The 23,377-nt window shown below is 38.5% G+C and overlaps 2 protein-coding genes across 6 annotated transcripts in view; one reads left to right on the top strand and one right to left on the bottom strand.

Moving 5' to 3' along the window:
* Window positions 1–16,813, bottom strand: part of TBCK (TBC1 domain containing kinase) — a 198,528-nt gene extending 181,715 nt beyond the window's left edge. Inside the window, exons 1-2 of one of the 3 annotated variants that reach the window (XM_074228748.1) lie at window positions 16,700–16,813; window positions 10,636–10,877 (exon numbers count right to left, since the gene is read on the bottom strand). In XM_074228748.1, the coding sequence (XP_074084849.1) occupies window positions 10,636–10,828 (193 nt within the window). In that variant the 5' untranslated portion in view covers window positions 10,829–10,877; window positions 16,700–16,813. Of the gene's footprint in view, window positions 1–10,635; window positions 10,878–16,699 lie in introns of those variants that run through there. The other 2 variants (XM_074228749.1, XM_074228751.1) reach the window with 2 other exon arrangements.
* A 360-nt stretch (window positions 16,814–17,173) lies between these two features.
* Window positions 17,174–23,377, top strand: part of AIMP1 (aminoacyl tRNA synthetase complex interacting multifunctional protein 1) — a 52,735-nt gene continuing 46,531 nt past the window's right edge. Inside the window, exons 1-2 of one of the 3 annotated variants that reach the window (XM_074228746.1) lie at window positions 17,175–17,278; window positions 23,078–23,214. Coding sequence is in view for 1 of the 3 variants with exons in the window: in XM_074228745.1 (XP_074084846.1) it covers window positions 17,277–17,278 (2 nt within the window). In the remaining 2 variants the exon portion in view is untranslated. Of the gene's footprint in view, window positions 17,279–21,116; window positions 21,390–23,077; window positions 23,215–23,377 lie in introns of those variants that run through there. The other 2 variants (XM_074228747.1, XM_074228745.1) reach the window with 2 other exon arrangements.

Genomic DNA, 23,377 nt, shown 5'->3' with positions numbered 1-23,377 from the left:
TAATAATAATAATAATAATAATAATAATAATGATGATGATGATGATGATGATGATGATGATGATGATACAACAATAGCTCCTATTTATATAGTACTTATTTTGTGCCAGACAATGTGAAAGAATTTACAATTATCTTTTTTTTTTGATCCTCACAGCAGCCCTAGGGGAAGGGGCTTCTATTATCCCAATTTTATAGATAAACAAACAGAAGTAAACAAAGGTGTATTGATTTGCCCAGGGTTCACCCAGCTAGTAAATGTTTGAGGTTAGATTTGATTCCTCTTCTATACTCCAGGCTCAGCACTTTATCCACTAAGTCACCTGGATGCACTAATAAACTAGTGTGTAACATAAAGTAGGTACTGAATGCTGATTCATTAATTTATATACTCTGAAAAAAAATAGGCCAATATAGTATAGTAAATAGTATTTGTCCACTCATCACCAATTCACAAAACAACAGCCTCCACTATACATATGGGGTAAGCAGTCACTTTTAATACAAATAAAAATAAGTTAGGATTTATGGAAGGGGGAGGGGACATACTCATTATATTTTAAACTCTGACATAGGTAAGCCTCTAAATCTTTGAGGAAGTTTAAAAACTATCTGGCTCAAGATAAAAAGGTTATTTGGCCTCTTCATCTACCCTTCTCAAAATACTATAAAGAAGAGTTTGCCAAAGTTTCAAGGTCCATGAAATCTTTATGCATTTTTTTAAATGTAGGAGAACCACAATCCTTGGCAGAATGACAAGGAAGGTCCTAGAGGAAATAGAGTATACAATAATTCAACATTTTCAACATTAACCCCTTTTTCAAGAAACTCTTTTAAACTTTTAACAACTTTTGAAACTTCTCTTTATTATTATTCTAAAAAATAGCATATGATTAAAATATCCTCAAGCATTAAGAAAAAAGCAAAAATCTTAGAATCATACTATGTTAAGGTACCATAGTATAATTATTACAAAAGTTAATATGACAATCAAATACACTTAAAAGAGTTTAGCATGACCCAACAGAACATATTTTAAGATGATGTTCAAGAAAGTTAAGACAGCACAACTTAAGGTAGTTAAAAATGTAAGTAAGGGCTGTCTGAAAACAATACTTTGTGATAAAAAAATTTAAACTTAAGAGAACAAGATATAGTAAAAATAACTTAACAAACATTTAAGTAAAGGATTATCATAAGGATGCAGGTGATAAGCCAATCTTCCTAAGACAATGAAAGCTCCTCTTTACCAACTAAGCACAGAGAAAATCTTTGGATTATATAAGTAAGGTCACTTATAAAATGGACTTCTTGGAGAGCTATGGAAACAAACCAGTAAGAGACATCTTTCAGAATATAGCATGAATATAGCATGAATAGCAAGAATATAGCAGAATGTAGCATGAAGGTTATACCAAGTCCTTTCCAACTCTATGATCTTTAACTGGATTTTCATTTTTGTCAATTCACATAAAGAATTTATTTTCTCTGTTTTATGTTTCATATATTGCGAGGAAAAGAAATAAAGGCAAAATAATATGTCAAAATCAAAGACATAATTTATTGTATCTCCTGGCTGTATATTATCATACTAAAGACTATGGAGTTACTATTTATGGTCCCTGACCTGTTTTCACTAAAATCTCAAGATGTAACAAGAGAGAATGTGTTAAATTGAAAACCTATATGTTTCACTTTTCCCTTTGAATGATAAAAAATTCTACACCTTTCACTGAAAGCCTTGGTTCATTGATTCTAGAAAAAAGTGGTCATTGTACCAGCATGAAGTGTTTTAACTTTGTGGGCTTCCAAGGAAATATCATCTTGAATCACTTCTGAAAGAGAAAGAAAACAGCTAAAGCCTGACTTCTGAGCTAACTTCACATGTGAAAACACTATGTTACTAAAACAGACCACATGTGACACCTATTTCCAAGCAAGAAGGGGAGAGCAGAAAAAAACAACCCCACGGTGATGTTAGCTATATATAGGCCAAAACCAAAATGAAGAAGGAAACACTTTGTGCCACAGTCTGAACTATCTGAGGTAATGATGAAAAATGAGACACATTGTAGAGCAGTGAATATAGGGATAACCTTTGATTCAGGAAAAATTTGGGGTTTAAATTCTAACTTTGATATAATGGTCATGGCAAGTCACTCAACTTCTCAGCAGCCAGACAACTTCAATAGAGTCTTCTTAGAAAGCAATGGATTCATAGAGAAGCTAACAAAATAAGAGTAATTTTCCAATAGATTTATTTTAAAATATTTTCTTTAAAATATTTCCCAATTTCATGTAAATTTAACATTCATTTTTAGAAACTCTAATTTCCAAATCCTCTCCCAAAGTACTGTCCCATCATGCCCTTGAGAAGGCAAGCAATATGATATCAATTATAAATGTGAAGTCATGCAAAACATATTCCCATATTAGTCATGTTGCAAAAGAAAGCATATGCAAAATAATTAGATTGTATGAGGTAGAAATATTGCTGTAGTGAAGGAAATGGTTAGCTGGTAGATTTAGAAAAATATGGAAAGATTTAGACTTATGAAGGCAGATGCTATCCATCTTCAGAGAAACATGATGAATGAAAATAAGCATATTACAGTCTTAAATATATGATTATGAATGTATATATGGCCATGAATGTAGGATTATAAATATATATCTATATCTATCTATAAATCTATCTATATCTATATATCTATATATCTACATATATATGTACATTTAAAATGTGTAGATATGTGGATAGGTTGTATGTATATTTCTGCACTTAACTGTGGGAGACGGGGGAAAAATAAATCAAAAGTACATAACAGAATAAAAGAAAATCTACAAGAAAGCAAAGGATAGACAATTTTAATACAATGTGTAGCATTTATTATATAAATTTTCTTGAAATGGAAATTTATTACTTTATATTTTGAATCCTCTCGTGTTCTAGAGCACATGGCAATTCCCCCTCCTTATTTTGTATATGTTTAAAATTTTAAAAACTATAAAAAAAGAAAGGACATTAAAAAATCCAAGTAAAATAAAATTTAAAAAAGTATGCTTTGTACTCAGAATTCATTAGATCCATGATGAAAAATGTAATATATCTATATTCCTTTGGAACTATCTTGGATCACTATCTTAAACAAACTAAGTCATTCACAGTTGATCATCTTTAAAATACTGCTGTTTTATGTACAATGACTTCTGCTCACTTCATTTTGCATCAGTTCATAAGTCTTCCCAAATTTTTCTGAAACTATCCTGCTTGTCATATTTTATAGTACAATAGTATTCCATCAAACATCTTTCACAAATTATTCAATCATTCCCCAATTGGTAGGCATCCCCTCAATTTCCAATTCTTTGACATTACAAAAAGAGCTGCTGTAAATATTTCTGTATAGATGGGGTTTTTTTTCTTTTAACCTATTTGTGGTATTTGTTGGTCAAAGGGTACACATAGTCGTTTGAGAATAGTTCCAAATTGTTCTCCAATTTTTCTACTTCACTTCCAGCATTTGTTTTTTTGCTTTTCTTTTTTGTCATGTTAACCAATCTGATAGGTATGGAGATGTTTTAAATTTGGAGAAAAAGATATAGCCAAGTAAGTTAACAAACATTTAAGTAAAGGGTAATCATGCTATATCAGAGATGTTTTAATTTGCATTTTTCTAAACGATAGTCAATTAGAGCATTTTTTTCATTGATAGATTTGACTTCTAAAAACTGTCCATCCATATCCTTTGATCATATATCAACTGAGGAAATCGCCACTGTGAATGACCATTAGGAATTTCCTTATTAAGGATTCCACCTATCAGAAATGGCAGCAGGAAGCTAAGAAGTTCCTGGAGCTTTTCTCAAAACATCTCTAAAACAAAACTCTAAACAGACCCTAAAGCAACAGAATTCACTAAAAAAAAAATTAGTAAAGCAAGTTCTCAACTCAAGATATTGTGGAGGAATTTCAGTAAAGATCTTTCTCACATAGATAAAAGGAGATTAAGTAGACCAAAGTATAATATTTTTACTTTTTAAAACTTGTTTTCTGTTTCTTCTTCTTTTTCTTGTGTTTTTCTTTTAGTTCTGATTCTTCTTGACTAATGACTAATATGGAAATATAATAGTGTGTGTATGTATATGTATACACACACACACACACACACACACACACACACACAGACACAACCTCTATCAGATTACTTGCAATCATGGGGAGGGAGAAGGGAAGGGAGGGAGAGAGAAAATTATGGAACTCAAAAGCTTACAAAATGATGAATACTGAAAACTATCTTTGCATGTAAATGAAAAAATAAAAGAAAAAATAAAATTATCAACCAATACCATATCAATTAAATCACAATTATAGATCAGATGGAAAGTGGAGCCCAAAGCAAAATCAATAGAATATTTATTGTTCACTCTGGAAGAAGTGAACTCAAAATCCAATTTTTTTCACCCAGATAATGCTGAAATGGTTGTAAAAAGAAGACATTGCTAGGTCCTAAGAGTTTATCCACAGTTAATTATTAAACATGTCAACACTATTTTTAGAGAACTATTTCTAGTATAAAACAAGGTGCCTAAGGGGCATATGCAGCCCACATAATTTTTTGTGAGGCCTGATCCAGATTAAAATGTAGGTGAAAAATATTTAACAAAATTAATAAAATACAATAAAACAAAGATGAGATAACATTTTAAAACTAAGTCAACATGTAGCCCCCAGGGATCCTTATGTATGGATTAATGACCCCCTTTTCTCTTCAAATTTAACATAAATGATCTATAACTGTAGGCAATCACAACTGGTTGCCTGAATTGTAAATGAAATTTAAAACATAAGTTTTACATTTATGACTATATAATTACTTGTACATACTGACATCAAGAGTCAATAGAATTTTATAACTATTTAGAATTAATCATCATCATGAAACTCAATAAATTTATCTCAGCAATTAATGCTATCAAGTTTATAAATTGGAAAAGAACATAAAGGATGAATTATTCCTGGTTAATATATCTCCATGTTAGTCACTGTTCAGTCATAATAAAAAATAATAACAATTACTAATAATTTAATTTAAATAATTAATCAATAAATTCCTAAAAAGGTACTGTTAAAGATGCTGAGGATATAAAGAAAATAACAAACTACTTCTCCCTTCAAGAAAGTTGCATCTAATGGAGAAAACAACATACATGAACACAAAATATAAGAAAAAGTGTTTTTGTTTTTGTTTTATACTAAGAGGAGAAACACCAGCAGCCTAAGGGACCAATATGAGCTTCATTCATGTAGGAGGTAAAATGTCATCTGACCTTTAAAAGGAACTCAAGTTTCTGAGAGGCAGAAGTTATAGGGTATATTTCAGGACAGAGTGATATTCCTGCTCAGGATCAAGGAAATGCGATTTGCAATCTAGGAGCAATGAAAGCAAGGAGGTCAGTTTGGCTGGAACACAGAGTTACTGAAAAAGAGAAATGTGAAATAAACATGGAAGAATAGATTGGAGCCAAATTGCATAAGACTTAAAATGCTATACTGAAAAGACCACATTTTTATCCTAGAGGCAATAGGGACCCACTGGAATTTTATTTTTTAGCCAGGGGAATGACATGGTGTAGTGGGTGAAAGATGAAATGATTAAAGAAACAAAGGTCTGAGCTTCTGAGCATATCAATTCATTAAAGAATGAATGTCAATGAACTAACACAGTGGGATCAGACCTCTTAAGTTATGACACTTTACTCCAAATACAGAGGGAGTTAGATTTTTATATTTCAAAAACAATCATATAAGACCAACAAATCAAAAGGAAACAATTAACAGGATACAAATGAGTCTACAGAATTAGGTAATCTGATTTCTAATAGGAGAAAGGATTAGGGAATTTTCAAGTTGAGAAAGGGGAAGTGAACAGATGCAAATCTCTGAAGTCAGAAAGAGAAGAAGTGAGAGAAGAAGGAAAAAGGAGGGAGGAGAGAAGAGATAGGGAAAGTTGCTTGGTTTTTTTCTTCAACTAAAAGACAGTAAGAGCTAGTTCCTTCCCCTCTACACTTTTATCTATAAATACACACATGCAGTAAAAACTAGGAGGCTACTGATAACTAACTAGGTGACATTGCATAAATACTTAAACACTGAGTCTCAATCTCTTTAACAGGTTAGAAAAAGACTTGGATTTGGATTTAGAAGTGACCCACAGTCAAATCCCACTTCTAACACTTACAAGTTAAATGATGTGGGAAAAGTATCACATCAACCTTATTTTCTTTATTGAAAAAAAAAAATGAGCATAATAATACCTGTCCTACCCGCCTAACCTATTTCACAGAAAACTTTGGGGGATCAAATGAGATAATGAAATTAAAATACTTTGTAAATTTTAAAGCTTACCAGGATAGCTGTTATCATTATCCTATGTTACAGGGCTATCTAAGAATCAAATTAAATAAATAGAAATGAAAACACCTTTAAAAGAATGATGAAAAGATAAATAAATATGTAAGGAAATAGAATTGTCATTCTATGGAGCTAGTTGTTTGTACAGAGACAGAGTGATCTAAAGATAGACAGTTGACCTTGAAGTCAAGCAAAACCAAAGTTCAAGTCTCACTTCTGAAAACTACTGATCACATTACACTAGACAAGTCATTGATCTCTTAAAGAATAAAAGTTGGGGCAGAGTCAAGATGGCACTCTCTCATTAATCTTCAAAACTAAGGACTTTAACTAAATTTTCAAGACACAGAACCCAGAGGGACCCAGTGAGGCAGTTCTCCTACTCAAGGTAACCTGAAAAAGAGCAGAAAGGCTCTGCTTGCTGGAGTTGGAGGGGTGGCCTGCCAGAGGGGTTGGCCTGCCAGAATGAAAGAACTTCAGCCTCCTTCGCTGGGAGGCACAGCTCACAGCAGCAGGGGAGTTTCCTGAGCTACGCCCCAGGGAGCACCAGGCAAAACTTGGGGAACAGCGGGGGGGACCTCTGCCAGAACAAGCACTTGAAGCCCAGTCCTCAGGGCAAGAGCAGCATGGCCACTGCAGCCCAGATCCAGGAAACATAAGCAGGCAGAGCCAGTAAGCAGGAGCCCCCAGGGTATGAGCCCATTGAGCTGAGGGACAAGAGTGAAGAGAGACTGCAGAGCTCTGTACTCTGCCCCTGGAACAAGACTCTGGGGCTCTGACCACATTCAGATTCTGATCAGAGTCTAGGACCCCCCCCACCTCAGCCCCATGGCAGAGGGGGACGCATATGGTCATTCACAGACCAGGAGGGAGGATAGAGCCTCAAACACTGAGATGCTTGTGGGAGTTTCCCAAAAACTAGGGAAGCACCCCAAAACCAGGCTCAAGCTGGGAAAATGAGCAAGCAGAGAAAAAAGAGGAACACCATTGAGAAATATTTTGCAAATGAGCCCAAGAAGGATCAAAATACTCAGTCTGAAGATGAGGAAGCACAAGCTCCTGCATCTAAAGACTCCAAGAAAAACAGAAATTGGGCTCAGGGTATGACAGAGCTCAAAACAGACTTTGAAAATCAAATGAGGGAATTAGAAGAAAAACTGGGAAAAGAAATGAGAGAGATGCAGGAAAAACATGAAAATGAGGTCAGCAGCTTAGTCAAGGAAATCCAAAAAAAATGCTGAAGAGAATAGTATACTAAAAACCAGCTTAGGTCAAATGGATAAAACAGTTCAAAAAGTTATGGAGGAGAATGCTTTAAAAAGCAAAATTGGCCAGATGGAAAAAGAGATAAGAAAACTCTCTGAGGAGAACAAATCCTTCAGACAAACAATAGAATTCAGGGAGATTGATGAATTTACCAGAAATCAGGAATCAATACTTCAAAACCAAAAAAATGAAAAATTAGAAGAAAATGTGAAATATCTCATTGAAAAAACAACTGATATAGAAAACAGACTTAGAAAAGATAATTTAAAAATTATTGGAATACCTGAAAGTCATGATCAGGAAGAGAGCCTTGACATCATTTTCAAAGAATTACTACAGGAAAATTGCCCTGATATTCTAGAGGCAGAGGGCAAAATAGAAATGGAGAGAATCCACTGTTCCCCCCGAAAAAGAGATCCCAAAAAAACCAACCCCCAGGAATATTATAGCCAAGTTCCAGAACTCCCATGTCAAAGAGAAAATATTACAAGCAGCCAGAAGGACATAGTTCAAATATCATGGAGCTGCAGTCAGGATCACACAGGACTTAGCAGCAACTACATTGGAAGCTCATAGGTCTTGGAATATAATATACCGAAAGGCAAAAGAGCTCAGTATGCAACCAAGAGTCAACTACCCAGCAAAACTGAATATCCTCTTCCAGGAAAAAAGATGGACTTTCAGTGAACCAGGGGAATTTCAAATGTTCCTGTTGGAATGGCCAGAGCTGAACGGAAGGTTTGATCTTCAAATACAGGACTTAGGTGAAACATAGACTAGAGGAGAAGGGGAAAATATGAGGGACTTGATGATGAACTGCATGTATTCCTGCATAGAAAAATGACACTGATAATACTCATATGAAGCTTCTCAGTTAATAGAGCAGGAAGACGGAGCTTTTATAATTGAAGCACAGGAGAAAGCTGAATTTGAAGATAAAATATGGTATAAAAATGGAGTCAATAGAAAAAAAAGGGAAATGTAATGGGAGAAAGAAAAAAGAGGGGGGGATAGGCCAAGGTATTTCATATAATAAGATTTTTCTTTATTACAATGAGCTATTGCAATGATATGGAAGGGGGAAGGCAAGGGGGAATGAGGGAATCTTTGCTCTCAACAGAGGTTGTTAGGAGAGGAAACAGCATATATACTCAATGGAGTATAGGCATCTGGAGCAAGAAGGAGGGGGACGGGGGAAGGGGGGGGATGTAAGTGACGGAGGAGAGGATGGACCATGAGGGGAGAGTGGTCAGATATTAACACATTTTCTTTTTTACTTCTTGCAAGGGGCTGGGATTGGATGGCCTGTCTGGGACCATAGGGCCAGGTGGATGCTGGGCCTAAGGAGTCCTAGGGGGACTCAGGGCCTCTTGGCCCCAGGGCCAGGGATCTGTCTGCTGTACCACTCAGCTACCCTACAGCAGAGTTAGAGCGAAAGGAGAGAGAAAATATTGTACATGGTATTGGAGAAATACAAAAGGAGGGAGTTGTGATCAGCAATGGCAACAGTGGAAAATATGGAAGCAAATTTTGCAATGGACTTATCATAAAGAATGTGACCCACCCATGACAGAGTTGTTGATGTTGGAACAAAGACTGAAGCACATTTTTTATTATTATTATTATTTTGAGGGGGGGTGCAGGGCAAATGGGGCTGGGTGGCTTGCCTGGGGCCGCATAGCAGGGTGATCGTTGGGTGTCTGAGGCTGGATTTGGACCTGGGTGCTCCTGACTCAAGGGCCAATGCTCTGTCCGCCACCCCGCCGCCCCTACTATTATTACTATTTTATTTTATTTTGGGTCTTCTTTTTTCTTTTTTTTTTGGTTTTTGCAGGGCAGTGGAGTTGGGGTGGTTTGCACATCACATGGCTGGGTGATTGTTGGGTGTATGGGGCCGGATATAGGTTCAGGTGCTCCTGGCTCCGGGGCTGGTGCTCCGTCCATTGCACCACCTGGCTATACCTACAATTATTACTATTATTTTTTTTAATTTTAATTTTTTTCTCTCCCCTTTACTTTATCACTCAAGTGAGTCTATATATTTTGGGGGAGGGGGTATTTTGTTTACTCTTAAACAAGAATATTTTATTAATAATGTGCATACCCTTTGATCCAGTATACCACTCCTCAGTCTATACCTTGAAGAGATGATGAAAAAGAATAAAAACATCACTTGTACAAAAATATTCATAGCAGCCCTGTTTGTGGTGGCAAAGAATTGGAAATCAAGTAAATGTCCTTCAATTGGGGAATGGCTTAGCAAGCTGTGGTATATGTATGGAACACTATTGTTCTATTAGAAACCAGGAGGGATGGCAATTCAGAGAAGCCAGGAGGGATTTGCATGAACTGATGCTGAGTGACATGAGCAGAACTAGAAAAACATTGTACACCCTAACAGCAACATGGGGACAATGATCAACTTTAATTGACTCGCTCATTCCATCAGTGCAACAATCAGGGACAAATCTGGGCTGTCTGCAATGAAGAATACCATCTGTATCCAGAGAAAGAATTGCGGAGTTTGAACAAAGACCAAGGACTATTACCTTAAATTTAGGGGAAAAAAAAAACCCCTGATATTTTATTGTCTGCTCTTGCTATCTCTTATACTTTATGTTTCTTCCTTAAGGATATCATTTCTCTCTCATCACATTCAATTTGGATCAATGTTTACCATGGAAACAATGTAAAGACTGACAAACTGCCTTCTGTGGGGGTGGGGGGAGGGAAGTAAGATTAAGGGAAAAATTGTAAAACTCAAAATAAATAAAATCTTTAATTAAAAAAAAAGAATAAAAGTTGCAGGGGCCTTGCATTGGTAGAGAGATTTTTCTGGGAGTTCCCTATTAACAGGAAAATCACAAGTCCAGTGCCCATCCCTTTCCATATGTTTATAAGAAATATTCCCAAATCTTTACTACAAATGAGGAGACAGAATAGGACCATACTTACCATGTTTTCCCCTGGAAATGTCCACATATTGGCAAAGTCGAGGATGTGTGATGGTCTTAAGGATTTGAAAGCGTCCCAAGATTTTGATGGAGTTAGGAGTCAGAGGCAATCCATTGCTTCCACAAACATCATGTGGCAGAGCAGAAGCAAAGAAGGTAAAGGCACCTATTTCTGCATCCTTCAAAGGAAACATTTTTCTCTTTCTTTTGATTTCTCACTTTCAGCACAAATGCAAGACAGTCCTACAAAAAAAATTGAAATCTCAAAATCATGGATAATACTGTTTTTAAATGTATTTAGTACAATGCCTACCAGATGGAAGAAAATTAATGCTAGCTGATTTGTTGACATAATTCCTTAATATACAACTTTCAGGCAATGTTAAAGCTATACATTTTGTAGACAAAATATAAAAAAAAAAATTAAACTTTTAAAAAAAATGTATTTAAGACAATGGGATTAAATGACTTGCCCAAGGTCATACAGTTAGGCAATTAACTGTCTAAGGCCAGATTCGACTTTAGATCCTCCTGACTCCAGGACCAGTGCTCTATCTACTACATTACCTAGCTGCCCTGAAAGTTAAATTTTCAAAAGAATTTTTTGAATTCCAAAAGAATCTGTATTCTGTCTCAGAACTAAGGCTTCCCTAAGCTATTCGAGCAACATAAAATAATAAGGAATGACATTCAATTAAATCCAACAAACACTGATTAACAAGGGACTACTATGTATAAATGTCTTTAACAGCAGGTTTTCAAGAAGGTTGAGTTTGGATTAGTGAGAGGAATTCAGTGTTCTGGAGTCATTAACTTTCTTTCTCTAAAAGGGGGCAGCTAGGTGGCTCTGTGGGCACAGAGCTGGGCTTGGGGCAGGGGCTCAGACCCACCACACCAGGTGTCTGTGTGATACTAGACAAGTCACCTCCCCTTTTTTTTTTACCTTAATCCACTGGAGATAGAAATGGCAAACCACTCCAGTGCCTGCCAAGAAAACCCCATGGACAGTATGGTCTGCAGGTTACACAGAGTCAGGTGTGACTAAATAACTATCCAAAAAAATACATGAATGGTACAGACCACCTGAATATCCTCATATCTTAAAGAAAGAAAGCAGCAGATAACTTAGGTATTAAACAAGAACATTTAATAAAAAGGGCTACAAAATTCAGTAATGAAGTGGAGGGTTAACATAGTATTAGAAACTGAAAGAAACCCAAGTCTGCTTAATAAAAAATTAAAGAACATCAAAGCATTAATGTTAACATATATAAAGAAATTCAAATTAAAGACATTTTCAAAACTTGACATATAAAAGTAAAAGAGAATTTATTATATACTTTACTAGAAAACCCCAGTGATTATCACTCCCATGTATATACTAAAATTTTTACAATTAGTTTATCTTTTTTGTGCACTAGCTAAAATAAATGCATACTATAAGTGTATGTACATATTAGGTCACAGTAAAATCACAAGTCTTGTGGGTTCTCTGGGCAAATCACTCTTAAAAAGGGTCTTGTTACACCAGTAATAATAATAATAATAATAATAATAATAATAATAATAATAATAATAATAATAATTAGTACTCATATAGTACTTTATGGGTTAGAAAGCACTTTTCATGGCAAGTCATTTTTATAAGAAAACTTCCTAATGTTCATTCTTCATTTTAAGAGTAAACTATTTTGTTCCTTTCTTCCTGAACATTTATTTCCTTACTAATTCTCAAAAAACACTGGTGAAAAGAATAAGATTTTAAATAAACAGATGAATGAATGAATATCCTAGATGAAGGAGTATGGTACAATGGGGAAGAGGTGGAAAGAAAGTCTTGATTTGGAATCGGAGGACCTAGGTTTGAATCCTAGTTGATAATTACTACTTCAGTTTCCTCATCTGTAAAATGACATTGGCCCAAGTGATCTCTAAATTCCCAGAGCTCATGATAAATAAATGCAAGCTAATTATTAATTGATTCTAACTATAAATCTTGTGGTAAAACAACAAAGTTAACCAGAATCTTCTGACCTCCTACAATGGGTCCATGAGTTCAAGGTTCTTTCAGGTTTGGCAAAAAAAGAGCTATATGGCATACCCACAAAAATATGAATAGCTAAATGGAGATAGCTGAGGAGGTCTGCACAGGTTTTCAAGTGCCATCAAACTTCCCACAAACTTGCTCCAGGAAGATTGATTTAGGGAACCCTAGCAGTCAATCAATAAGCATTCATTTAGAATCAATCAACAAAGTGTCAGATAAGTAGGAAAAGAAAGATATAGTCAAAGGCAGAAAACAATCCCTACTCCTGAGCTCTCAATAATCTGTGCCCAAGATAATCAATAGAGAGAAGACACTAGAATTAAGAAAAATTGGAAGAGGTCTGCTGGAATTGAAAGAAGCCAGGGAACCAGTTAAGTGTAGATGAGGAGAGAGAATGTTTCAGAAAAAAGTCAGTCAAGACATGGAGCATCTTGGTTGAAAAACAGCTAGGAAAGCCTGTGCCCCTGGATTATAGAGTGTGAGGGAGAAAGGAGGTGAGATGTCAGAATGGAAAGGAGGGCAGCATGAGCTTATGAAGGGCTTTGAGCATAGAGCAGATGACCTTATAGGTGATAGGGAAGTACTGAAACAAATGTAGTAGCCTTGGCTGAACCTCTACTTTTGTAAGGTACCAGGGAGGAGGCCTGGAGTTGGGAGAGACAAGAGGTTGAGAGACCCCAGCAGCCTTCCGCAATAATCCAGGCTGGAGGTAGGAGGCCTGGCCTGGAGTGGTGGCAGTGTCAGAGGAGAGAGGGGGCACATATGAGGGATGCTGCCCAAGTGAATCCACCAAACACTGTAACAGGGCAGGATACAGTGAGTGAGTGGGGAGTCCAGAGGACAACAAGGTTGTGAGGGATGTCCTTGACAGTAACAGGGAAATTGGGAGGAAGTAGTAAAATAACAGGTCATCCCTCATAACCTTGGTGTCCTCCGGACTCCCCCACTCACTCTCACTGTATCCAAGGGAAAGAATTATCCCATACCAATATATCAGCACCCTCTGCCAACTTAGAAAAGTGTTTAAGAGAACTGAAAAGTTGAATTGCCCATAGCTTTGAAAAAAGTAAAATTTTCCCCAATTTTCTGAAACATTTTAAATTGTATTAAAAAGGAATTTACTTGGCCTAAGTGGGGAATGAAAACATGACTTTGAGATGAATGGTTTCAATGTGAGGGACTCTCTCTTCATTCATTAGCCCCTTTACTAAGAAAAGCAGTTTACATGGAACAAAAGAGAACACAGTTCTTATGGGCCAATAGAGCTTTGTACAAAGTAAGGGCTTAATAAATGTTTATTAAATAAAGATTAACAATTAACAAAGATGAACAATTAAATGAATTCAAAATGTAAGCTTCTCTCTTTCTCATTATTACATTTAGTTAAAGAGCTTGTTCTGCCAATATCAAGTAGTTTTCCTAGGTTGTACATTTAGGGTCAGCACTTGTGTTCCTCTTTTTGCTTCCTTAGTCATATCCAACCAGCTGTCAAAGCATATTCTTACTTCAAGAAATTTCCCAGATTAATCTTGGTTTCCTTTCCCAATAGTGACTCAGTTACAGCTCTCTCTCCCAGCTGGTCAAGGTACATGAGAAAATGAGAAGAAAGGTAAAGAAGCTGGGAAGGGTACAAAATTTGTGAAAACTAAGTCCATTTGAATAATGGAAGAAGTACTAGATTTTGAGTCAGTTGCCCTGGTTCAAATTTTAGCTTGGCTATTTAACTAGCTATGTGACTTTGGGGAAATTATTGAACTAAATACAGTCAGTTTCCCTATCTGTAAAATGAATGATTTAGTCATAAAATTTGGAAATGGAGGGGACATTGAGTCCAATCCCTTTATGTTACAGATGAGGGAACTGAGGCACAGAGGAGGTCAAGTGACTTCCCCAAGATATCACACAACTAATACCTGAGGTGGGATAAGAACCCAGATTACTTGACTCCAAGACTGGCATTCTAACTACTAAACCCCACTGCCATTAAAATGCTTGAATCCCTTGCCTCGACCACAAACTATTCTAGCCAGGAAAAAAACCAGTCTTTTATGAAAATGAAATATAGGGTCCTCTAGATGATCTGACTTATGAAATGATGGTGACAAGTACCTGTCCCTAAATGTCCCTCTCCCATCCTGGGGCTTCACAATCTGAAATCCATCAAATAGAAATTTATGCTTTTAGGTTAAGTACTGCCCTTTGTCTTTAGTACTCTTTTAAAAACAAAATATTCTACACAGAAGTAAAATCTTTAAGGTTAAATGGTTCTAGTGAATACTTTTGCAAAATTACAAACAGAAAAACTTTTTACTACATGACATTTTTGCATAGGACTATAATAATAATAACTATAATAATAATAATAATAATAATAATAATAATAACTATATATTGATTTCCACCACCCCCTGCAATTAAAAAAATAGATAAGCAAGAGGGCATAAAGACATTAAAATGGCCAATGGATTCCAACAAGAAAGATATTAAAAAAAGTAGGGCAATGAGATTCTCAATGTGTAGGGGAGATCAGTAAGCTGAGAGTCTTACTTCAGGAGTAAAGGGAACAAACGGGGGGGGGGGGGGGGGTACTGATTTTGCCTCACCTGTATCCCTAATATCTAGCCCCTGCTCTCTACTCACATATCACAGTGGTCCTCCTTCAGACTCTCAACAATTCTCATCTAGATTGGGATAATATTCTAGCTGATTCCAGATTTATCCCTTGCCAAAGCATCACAGAAACTTGATATTTCAAGTTCAGATCAAATGCCCATGTCACTCCACTCTGCTCAAGGAATCTCCATGGCTCCCCATTGTCTCCAGGATAAAACACAAACTGCTTTATTTAGCTTCACAATCTGGTTCTGGTCTACCTCCCCAGGTTGATTACATGCTGTGTAATCCAGACAAATTGTCTCTCTCCTGCTTTTGGTCTTCGATGCTGAAATGCTTCTTTTTCTCTCCGTCTCTCTCATTTCATCCTTAATATCTCCCTCTCTTCTTTCCCACTCTCTCTCCCCTTTTTCTTTTTTCTCCCTCTTCCTCTCCTTCCCTCCTCCTTGTTTCTGTCTGTCTGTCTCTCTCTCTCTTCCCTTTCTCTTTCTCTCTTCCCCTTCTTCCATCTCTATTTCTGTCTCTTCTTCCTTCCTCTGTTTGCTTCCCCCTGCCCCTCTCCTCTTTTTTGTCCTCTTGTTGTGTTCCTCTTTTTGCTTCCTTAGTCGTGTCCAACCAGCTGTCAAAGCATAGTCTTCATGAAATTTCCTGGATTTTTCAGAGCTTGTGTATGCATGGGGTATTAATTTACTGTTACATGGAAACATCAGAATGCAAGCTCCTGGCGGCTGGTGGATGCCTTACTTTTGGTCTTTTCATTTTCCACAGTGGATCTTCAATAAATGCATACTAATTTGGGCCCAGATTCATGAATTTCATGAATTTCACTGGGGCGTTCTCCTCCAAACAGCACCAAGCACTGCAAAGTGACCTCTTGTCCCATCTCACTGAAACCAGTGTCCCCCCCCCCCCATTTTCTGCGTTAGTGTGCAGAACGCAGCGGACCCCCCCAGGACAAGCAAGAGAGGCGCAGACTGGCCGGGCTGCACCCCGAGGACACATTGTTTCACATCCGAGGACACATTGTTTCACACCCGAGGACACATTGTTTCACGTCTGCTACTTGTAGCAGGAAATGCACTCCTTGACAAGGGGCTTGGGTCGCTCGGTTTCACTGATTTCTGGAGAAGTGCAGAGACCAGGTAAAGGTGGGCTCCACCTGCCCCGGGGCTGGGGGGGATACAAGGGAGAGGGCTCCCATCCCGCTGGGACGGCTTGGGCCAAATGATTGAACCTCCTCGAGCCTCAGTTTCCTCACCTGTAAAATGAGGGCAGGCTTAAGGGAAGGATAGGACTGGGGTGGGGGGCGAGCCCATCCCGGAGGGGACTTGACCTCTGATCTCTGAGCTCTCCCACCAGAGGGGCACCAGGAGGAGAAGCAAAGAAGGGGAGGGGCTCCAAGTACCTGCGAGGGCTCAGGGGCTGCAGGCAGGTGGGGGGTCGCGGACGCTCTGGGCCGGTCGCTGGCGAGGGCCTCTGGGGTTCAAGTCCACCGAGCAGCGGCAGACCCACGTGCCAGGTCCGAACCCGGCCAGGAGCGCGAGCGCGCCCCTGAGCGCGCCCCCGAGCGCGCCCCGGCTTCCCCTCCCCCCTCCGGCTCTGCCACAGATCAGCCCTGCCGGCCTCCGCGACGTTCCCGTTCCTCTGACGTCACCCACGACGCGTCTCACTCCCATGAAAGACCCGAGCCGGGGCTGTCTCTCCCGGAGCCTGCGCGCAGGGAGGCCAAACCTGCCAGCTTGGAAGTGGGGGCCGCCGCGTCGAGCTTCGGAGAACTAGGATTGGAGACCCGCCCAGAGGCGGGAGGAAGGGCACCAGGGGGGTTAGTCCCGAATCCGGAGGGGTCCGGCAGGCGGGTGGCTTGGGCAGCCCCGCTTGGGGTCTTTTCTCTCCGTCCGTCGCGTCGGTCGCTTGCCTCTCGGGTCTTCTGCCGGCCGCTGCGGCGACGTCGGCGGCCCAGGCTGCTCAGCCTTCTCTGGTTCATGTGAGTGGAGTCCCGAGGACTCGTCCGGGATGCCAAGGGAGCTTGGGGGAGGGACGGACCAGGCGAGCCCGGGAGGGAGAGCGAAGGGGCTTGGAGGCGCCGACAAAGTGGGGAGTCGCGGCCTGAGTGGCAGCGCGCGGCCGGCCCGGCTGCGTCTCCCCCGCGGGTCGTGGCCAGGGAGGGCCCCTGAGAGAAGAGGCCGTCCCCCTCCGCCCGGAGCTGGGGGCCGCAGCCACCCCTGCAGGGAGCCCCCCGGGAAGCCCTTTTCTCTCACGCTCCTCCCCGCCCCCACTCCTGGAGAAAAAGAGGAAAAAAGTCTCGGACCCAAAGTGTACATTCACGCAAAGCCCATTTCTGCATTGTGCCAGTCCGTGCCTTGAGTCCTTCTCCCTTGCCTGGGCACGATTGCGGCGCATTTCCTTATCCTGGTTGGTCTTTGCATTGATCCGAATGCTTCGGGTCTTTCCAAGTGGTTTTTATGATATCATTAGTGTGTGTGTGTGTTGTTCACTTCTGTTCATTCTCTCCATCGGTCTCCCAAATCATCGTTTTTTTGTTTTTGTTTTGCAAGGTGATGGGGTTAAGTGGCTTGCCCAAGGTCACACAGCTAGGTAATTATTAAGTGTCTGAGGGTGGATTTGAACTCAGGTACTCCTGGGTCCAGGGCCGGTGCTCTATCCATTGCACCACCTAGCCGCCCCCAAATCATCGTTTCTTAAGGTTATCAAAGCTATTTTGACTTGGGCAAAATGTCTGTTTCAGGTAGAGGGAACAAGGTATCTGTACATTTGAGTGGTGCTGAGTGGTGTTTTTTTATTTTTTTTTGTTATGGCTTTCCCCCATTTCTTCGATTCTCTTTATCCTTTAGCACAGTACGTTGATCTCTAGTTGGAGACTTGTTGATTTTCAGGCAGCAGGTGGCCCTGCTAGGCTTGCTTCAACTTTCTTTTGGTCTGATAGAAAACTATTTATGGTATGCTGGTTTTCCTTGCCATGTACACAGTATTGCAAGACTATGTAGCTGCTGATCTGTGTTTGAAGTTTTGAGTGAAGGAAATATAAGTTTAGTTTTCTGCTTGGAGAAAGAATGGCTATCAGCCTCTACTGAAAATGACATTTCACGAAGTAGGAGTTTATAATTTCATGACACATACAGTCACCATTTGTAATATTCAGTTTATTATTTTTGAAGCTACCCAGTGTTGCTATTTTCTACCATTATTATTTTGTTAATTTACATGCTTCTATGACTTTTTCTATTAACTTTTTTGGAAATCTAAAATAAAGTTTCTTGCAGCTGGAATTCTCCACATATTTAGGGCTTGGGGGAAAAATGTATGAACTTAAGCACAGCAATGACCTATTTTGTGGCAGTAAATTACTTAAATGGACCAAACTTTTGGAAGAAGGTAATGAGAGGGAAAGATTTTGAGTGTGAGAAGAAAGATTGGAAAAAGAGGGGGAAGTAGGGGATGGGGATGAGTGAAGTTCAAAAATTTAACATTCAAAATATTGGTATCTAATATACAGTTTTATCCTAGTAAAATTATGATTTCATTCTGTGGCAACTTCCCAGGGAATAAAGAATCAGATAGTTATCCAAAAGTTAAGGGACTGCCCTAGAAGTCTGTTAGAGAAAAATTGGAATCCTGCATGCAGGATAAATGGGAAATAAAGGACAGAGGGAAAAATTGAATTCCTGCCTCCAAGGTGACTCTTAACCACTAAAAAGAATACTCCAGTTACAGTACAGCCCCATGTTGGTACTGAAAGGGGTGGGAAGGAGGACAATTGGAAATCAATACTCCAAATGTCATTTCTTTATTGTAGTAAATAAACAGTATTTGGGGTCACATTTGTATTTAGAAGTCATTGAGGAGGTTGAATTTGCCTCTTTAAAAGTTTTCAGTACCAGATAAAAATCAGTTGGGGTAACTAGGTGCCAGGCCTAGAGTCAGGAAGACCTGAGGTCAAATCCAACCTTGAATACTTATTAGTCCTAAGGAAGTTACTTAACCTCTTTTGCCTCCATTTCCTCATCCAAAAATGAACTAGAGAAAGAAATTTCCTAGCAAACTTAAAAGGAGTCTGGTAGATTTAGACATAGTCAGAAATGACTAAGCAGCAACAAAAATCAATTAGCTAAGAGTTTGATAGGTGATAGGGAAGTCACTTAGTAATTGTTATTATTAATTAGTATTTATTAAGTGCCTAGTATATATCAGCTTCTGTACGAGGCTTGGGAATACAAGTAGAAAACTTAAATGTAAGCTAATGTATTTTATAGACTGCTTCAAAAAGGATGAGAATATTTCACTTTTTATTAGTTAAAAAAATTATTTTGAACTTATAATATCAGTGTGGGAGATTTAGCCTGGAAACCCTTTCCATTAATGAAAATCTCTTAACAAATCTGTAACTTAGTAACTTTGTAATTGGACCTCTGAGAAGTTTAGCTCTTCCTCTCCAAAATCAACTCTTAACTACAATACACGACTGAGTTTAATAAATATTGTCTACTGATGTGTCAGGCACAAAGCAAATTCACCAAAATGTTTGTTAGCTACCTTTTATTTGTGGTAGGCACAGTTCTTACCCTATAGGTGAGTGAAGGAAAAGGAATATTCATATATATGAAAACCAAGAAATTCTGGGGCTACAAAAAATTGCAAAAGTTAAAACTTTTCCCTTGGAGGACAAAATGTAATGGGGAGACATTGTATAAATAATTATGTACCAAAAAACTGCATGCAGGATAAATGAGAAATAATGGACAGAGGGAAGGCACTTCACTCAGTGATCTCATCAGCTTTCATGAATATAATTACATCTCTGTGATAATGACTTTGAAATCTACCTATCCTGTTCTAACTGTCCTGCTACCCTCCAGTCTCTCATTTCCAACTGCCTTTCAGACATCTTGAATTGGATGTCACCTAGATATGTTAAACTTGACATGTCCAAAATGGAGCTCATTATATTTCCTCTTAATTGCTCCCTAAATCCCCACCCTCACTATTACTATCTAGGACACCATCCTCTCAGTCTGTCAGGCTTTCAACCTCCTTATGATCCTCCATTTTTGTAGGAAAGACCTCTAGAAGGTAGAATTCTAGCTTGAACTTGAGGGAAACTGGGTGGCAGAGATGAGGAGGGAAAGAATATTCCAGGTGTGAGATACAGCCAGTGAAAATGCCTGGAGCTGAGAGATAAAAACATCTTGTGAATGGAGAGCCCTTATTGTTTATTAAGGAGAAGGGAGAAGGCAAAAAAACAAACAAACTAATATTTATGTTCATGGTGCATTCTAAATACTTTTTAGTGCCTGTATCTTGTCTTTTTTATGGTTTCAAATGGTTATAGCAATTGTTCAGGAGAGATACCCTTAACAGAAACCGGGAGATTAGGAACAGGAACAAGTTTATGGATAACATTAATAATGTATTTTAGACATGTTGTGTTTGAAATGCCTAAAGGCCATACAGTTGGGTGTCTTGGAGACAACTGGGGATGTAGGACTAGAACTTCTGAGATACGTGTTCCCATGTATAGTTGAAGTCTTGGGGGAGGTGGAGATGGAATATGTATTATGATTAAGGAAAAATAGGAGAGATCAGAAGGGGGTGGGGGTGGGGAGAGTGAGATCAGATTGAGAAAAGATTTTTTAAAAAAAGCTTCTCCATCCAGCCCTAGATATTTCCTGCTTCTATCCCAATTCCCCTCTCATGAATTAGCCCTTTTTAACTTTCAAATAATTACAGAACCAGAGAAGTAATTTGAACTTAACAAAATAAAAAACAAACGAAAAGGATATTTTTGTTTTCAAAATAAAAAATAAGTTTTAAGAAGAAAGTAGGTTCAAATCTTGATCCTTTCATTTACTGACAGTGATGTTTGATGTTTTTGTCCTTCTTTTGAAGAAGATCATGACATTAGGGAGGTGATACCATGACTAGCACATGAACTGGATTTGAGTGAGGGGAAGCTGTGCTAACTTCACTTTCTCCTCCAGAGCCTTCTGGGTCCAGTGACCAGATATGAATCAGAACAACTGGAGATGGCCCTGAATGCAAGGCAATCAGGGTGAAATGACTTGCCCAAGGTCACAACAGTAAGTGTCAGGTGTCTGAGGTCCTGTTGAATTCCTGTCCTCCTGACTCCGAGGCCAGTGCTCTCTTCACTGTGTCATCTAACTGCCAGTCTATTCTGGAGGAAGTTGTATACAAAATGAGGTCCTGAGCTTCTCTGATTTTGTAATTCTTTTGAGAGACATAGGTATGTGTAGAGTAAGATCTATAAATATTTAATAATAGTCATGCTTGATCTGAGATTTAAATATATAAGGATTCTATGAAGCAAAGAAATGATGCATTCCAGGCTTGAGGAATAGTAAGAAGGCCAAGTTTGACTAAACTATAGAGTAAGGGAAGGAAAGTAATGTATACTGAAACTGTGAAAGACTTAAAGAGTAAAACGGAAAGATATTTTTGATTCTAAAGGCAATAGGGTTGCTAGTAGAATGTTTTGAGTGGGGAAGTGACATGGTCAGACTTAAGATTACTAGCTGCTATATGCAGGATGAATTGGAAGCTATTGGTAGAGTAGGAAACCATTGCTGGAAACTTTAACTAAATGGCTATTGTGAATAAACAGAAGGAAACATAGAAGAGATGGCATTGAGAGAAATGGCATGATTTGCCAAACTCATGATGGAATTTGAGAGGGTGATTTGTCCTGAATAATTTTGAGGTATTGTGAACTGGAAGACTGAAAGAGTGGTAGTATCTTTGACAGAAATAGGGAAATTTGGAAGAATGGTGACTATCCTAGGGAAATAAAATGAGTTCTATTTTGGACGTGTTGAGTGTGAAATGTGTGGTCCTTACTAAGCCAAAAACTTTGAAACAGTGCTAAAATTTCTGTCATCCATCCTTGCTTTTCAGTGTAATGTGTTTGGTGAGAAGGGCACTAAGCAAATTAGTTCTGGAATGCACTGGTTTTATAATCATGGGCAAGTTAATTATCCTTTTGATTCCTTTTGCTAGAAAAATGGAGATAATCATACTATCTACTTTTCACAGGTGTCACAAAGCAGTTTATAGACTATAAAGTATACTGTTATCTTAGTTGTTTGTGATTATTCATGAATTGTGTTTCAGTTTTTCTTTCTTTAGACTATTTGATGGTTTCCAGAGTATTTTACTTCCTTCATTTGTCTTTGAGCTTCACAATACCTCAGAAAGGTGGCTCCCCCTACAGATGGCTATCCCTAGATTCAGTTCATTATTTAGAAAAAGTTATGTTCCAAACATTAGGACATTCTGCCAAGATTCCCCTTATGTTTTTCTTTCTCAGAGGTAGCTCTTTCATGGGTATTAACTCATTACAACTCCCAGAGATGAGAAGGCCAGGTATCCCAATATAAGAGACAAGGAGAGTGGCAATCAGATTAGACCCATCACCCTCTCTGACCCTCCCTACTCCTAGGCTAATTTTTGGAAAATGGAGGAAGGAAAACTTCCTACCTTGAAAAGAAACTTGATTAGAAGCAGAAAGTATAAAAAGAAGAAAATATAGTAGGAAAAAGAAGATGACTTGGGAAAGAGAGTCTAGTTGAAGGACAAAAATTGATTATTGAAATTTTTTAGTTTGCATTTGGATCAGATCACATCACTTTCCTCTTTCTGCCCCTCCTCCCCTCCATTAATGAAATTCAAGTGGTTTCCTATATCTCCTCAATCAAATATTAAATTTTATTAGACTTTTACAGCCCTTCATCAATCTGGCTTTTATTCTAAGGTGTAAGGGGGAGTAAGCTGCCATTCTGTGATCCACTGATACTTGACCTCCTTGCCATCTCTCACACAAGATACTCCATCTCTGGATTCCCTCCTCAATTCTGTCTCCAGGCTTCCCTGACCTCCTTCAGATCTCAGGTAAAAGACCATTTCCTACAAAGAAGCCTTACTCAGTTCCCCTTGACTGTAGTCTCCCCTTGTCCTATCTTGTTTGAATATAATTGTTTGCATGTGATCTCCTTCATTAGACTATGCCTGGCACATCATACTTAATGATTGCTCATGGCTGATATCTTCTGAT

This window comes from Macrotis lagotis, chromosome 3 (genome assembly GCF_037893015.1).
Source record: "Macrotis lagotis isolate mMagLag1 chromosome 3, bilby.v1.9.chrom.fasta, whole genome shotgun sequence".
Lineage (NCBI taxonomy): Eukaryota > Metazoa > Chordata > Mammalia > Peramelemorphia > Peramelidae > Macrotis > Macrotis lagotis.
The sequence above is the reverse complement of the archived record's forward strand: the minus strand, read 5'-3'. Positions and strand labels throughout refer to the sequence as shown.